Consider the following 2038-nt stretch of genomic DNA (forward strand, 5'->3'; position numbering starts at 1 on the left):
GAAATACCAAGCCGAGCAAGGAGCAAGAAACGCCGCGAGCGCCGGCAAGCAAAAGCAGGAAGCAATGTGGCCCGGCCTCTTCGATACCCTTTCCTTCTGGGCCGCAGAGGCCGTCGAGATCGCCTTCTTCGGCCCATACGATGAACCACTCGTGAAATGAACCGCTGGCTGAAGCTCCGACTCCGCAAAGCTCACACCCACCGACAAAGCTCTCGATCATGGCGAACACCGTCTGTGCCGCTGCGTCGCCCTCCCAATCGCAAAAAGCCCACCTCTCACCCCGATCTCCGCTTCTCAGCCTTCTCCAACTTCGCCGCCGGCCTCTCAACCTTCTTCTCACACCGATCCGCAATCCCCGACAACAACGGCGCCGCAGCCGCCGCATCCAAAACCTCACCCCCCTTCACCAAAGCCTTTTGCTTCCACCCCGTCGCCTGAACCCTCCCCCTCAACCTCAAATGCACCAAAGTCTCCGGCTCCGGATCCGACCCATTCAACTCCTGCAAAAGCAGCGCCCAAGTATACACAAACCCACCCCGGGACGACAAAAACACAATCGATCGATTGATTTCAACCTTCTTCACGAGGAAATAATCATGTTTACTGAAGCCGTAGTCCGGGATTTTATCCCCTTCGACCATACCCTGCCAGCGCTCGTCGATGACTCTCGAAGCGCGGAGGTTTGGTGGTAGGATTTTTTCGAATTTCGACGGCAAATACCAGCCTCCTCGTCCTTTTCCCAATTGGCGTAACCAGGGGAAGATTTCTGAGGCGGGGGCTTTGATGGTGCGTTTTTGGTCGTGGATGATTTGCGCGTCGGGGAGGATGTCGTCGCCGGGGTACTGCTGTTGGGGTTGGGGTTCGGGAGTGGGGGTTCGAGAGGACATGATGGATGGTGGTGTTGACGTGGGTTACGCGGAGGAAGAGAAGTAACTGGAGATGTGATATTCGACTTTTATGACCTGGTGTTCTATCACACTGACTCGTGCGCGGAAAGAGATGAAATTTGAAAAAAAGAAAAAAAAAGTTTGTGGAATTGGAATTGCGTTTCAGTCTGCCCGTCTTTCATTTTCCTGGTCATTGCAGAAAATAATAATAGTACTGGCAAGATTGATGATGATCGTATTTTTGTTTAGATTGTCGCTGCCCTGGTATTGAAATTAGAAAATACGTCTACGCCTAAGTTCATGTGTCAATCAATCAGCTCCTTGATATTTCTTTTCGAAATTGGGCATTTTGTTTGCTGCTGCGTTAAGATTGTGCGTGGGACTTGTTTTGAACAATGATGGTGGGATGATGAAATGTGGTGTGGTGTGGTGTGTGAGATGTGAAATTCGGAGGCGAGGATCATCTTCACAACGATAGCTCGTGCATTGGAGTTTAGTGTGGTAGAATGGAAGGCTGATGATGTGGAGGGCCTAGAGGGAGAAATTTTCAAATCTCCTTCGATACGCACTTCGACTTGAATGTAACTGATGTATTCGAGAGAGACTATCTACGAGAAAGTCGGAAGAAGAAGTGCGGCAGTTGCAGCCTGAGGCATCATGTACGTAATACTACACTACACACACTCTTTAAGTTACCCCCTTATCGCGTGCATACAGCTAAATAAAGCAAACAAAGGGGTTTAAATAGACAGCAGTTAAATGTGAGAAGGGTATGTTAGTAGGTAGATAGGGTAGTAGTAGGTACGAGTAGTATTCGATAGGGATCTAGAAGGAGAGGGAAGAAGGCAGGAGAGTTGGCCTAACGCCAAGCGCCGAGCCCTGCCTAAGGCATCGAGACCCTAGCTTTACTCGGCCTAGTTACATACTAATCACGTATAGCCTCTTTAGCCCTAATACACGCTTCCCTTCTAAAGGCCGCGCCCTCGTAGCCTATTAGTTTCGACCTCTATTGCTACTAACTTAGTAAGTCTAATAGACTACTTAGCTCGCGCTAAATTAAACACTTAACTACCTAATTATATAACTATATCAAACCTTACTTTCTAACACAACGTCTAACTCTAACTGCGCTATCCTTATATATAATAAAG

The 2038-nt window shown here is 48.6% G+C and overlaps 2 protein-coding genes across 2 annotated transcripts; both read right to left on the bottom strand.

The window, feature by feature from the left end:
- Positions 1–256: 256 nt before the first annotated feature.
- MYCFIDRAFT_61870 (uncharacterized protein) lies at positions 257–1007 on the bottom strand. Its single transcript, XM_007929854.1, has one exon. The coding sequence runs from the start codon at positions 885–887 to the stop codon at positions 276–278; it is 612 nt and encodes a 203-aa protein (XP_007928045.1). The 5' UTR covers positions 888–1007; the 3' UTR covers positions 257–275.
- Positions 1008–1196: 189 nt separating this feature from the next.
- Positions 1197–1543, bottom strand: MYCFIDRAFT_176158 (uncharacterized protein; the record flags this gene model as incomplete). The annotated part of the gene is made up of 3 exons (XM_007929970.1): positions 1197–1418; positions 1457–1472; positions 1500–1543. The coding sequence occupies 3 exons, from the start codon at positions 1541–1543 to the stop codon at positions 1197–1199; spliced, it is 282 nt and encodes a 93-aa protein (XP_007928161.1).
- Between the last annotated feature and the right edge of the window lie 495 nt (positions 1544–2038).

The sequence above is a fragment of the Pseudocercospora fijiensis genome (assembly GCF_000340215.1).
Source record: "Pseudocercospora fijiensis CIRAD86 unplaced genomic scaffold MYCFIscaffold_6, whole genome shotgun sequence".
Classification (NCBI taxonomy): Eukaryota; Fungi; Ascomycota; class Dothideomycetes; order Mycosphaerellales; family Mycosphaerellaceae; genus Pseudocercospora; species Pseudocercospora fijiensis.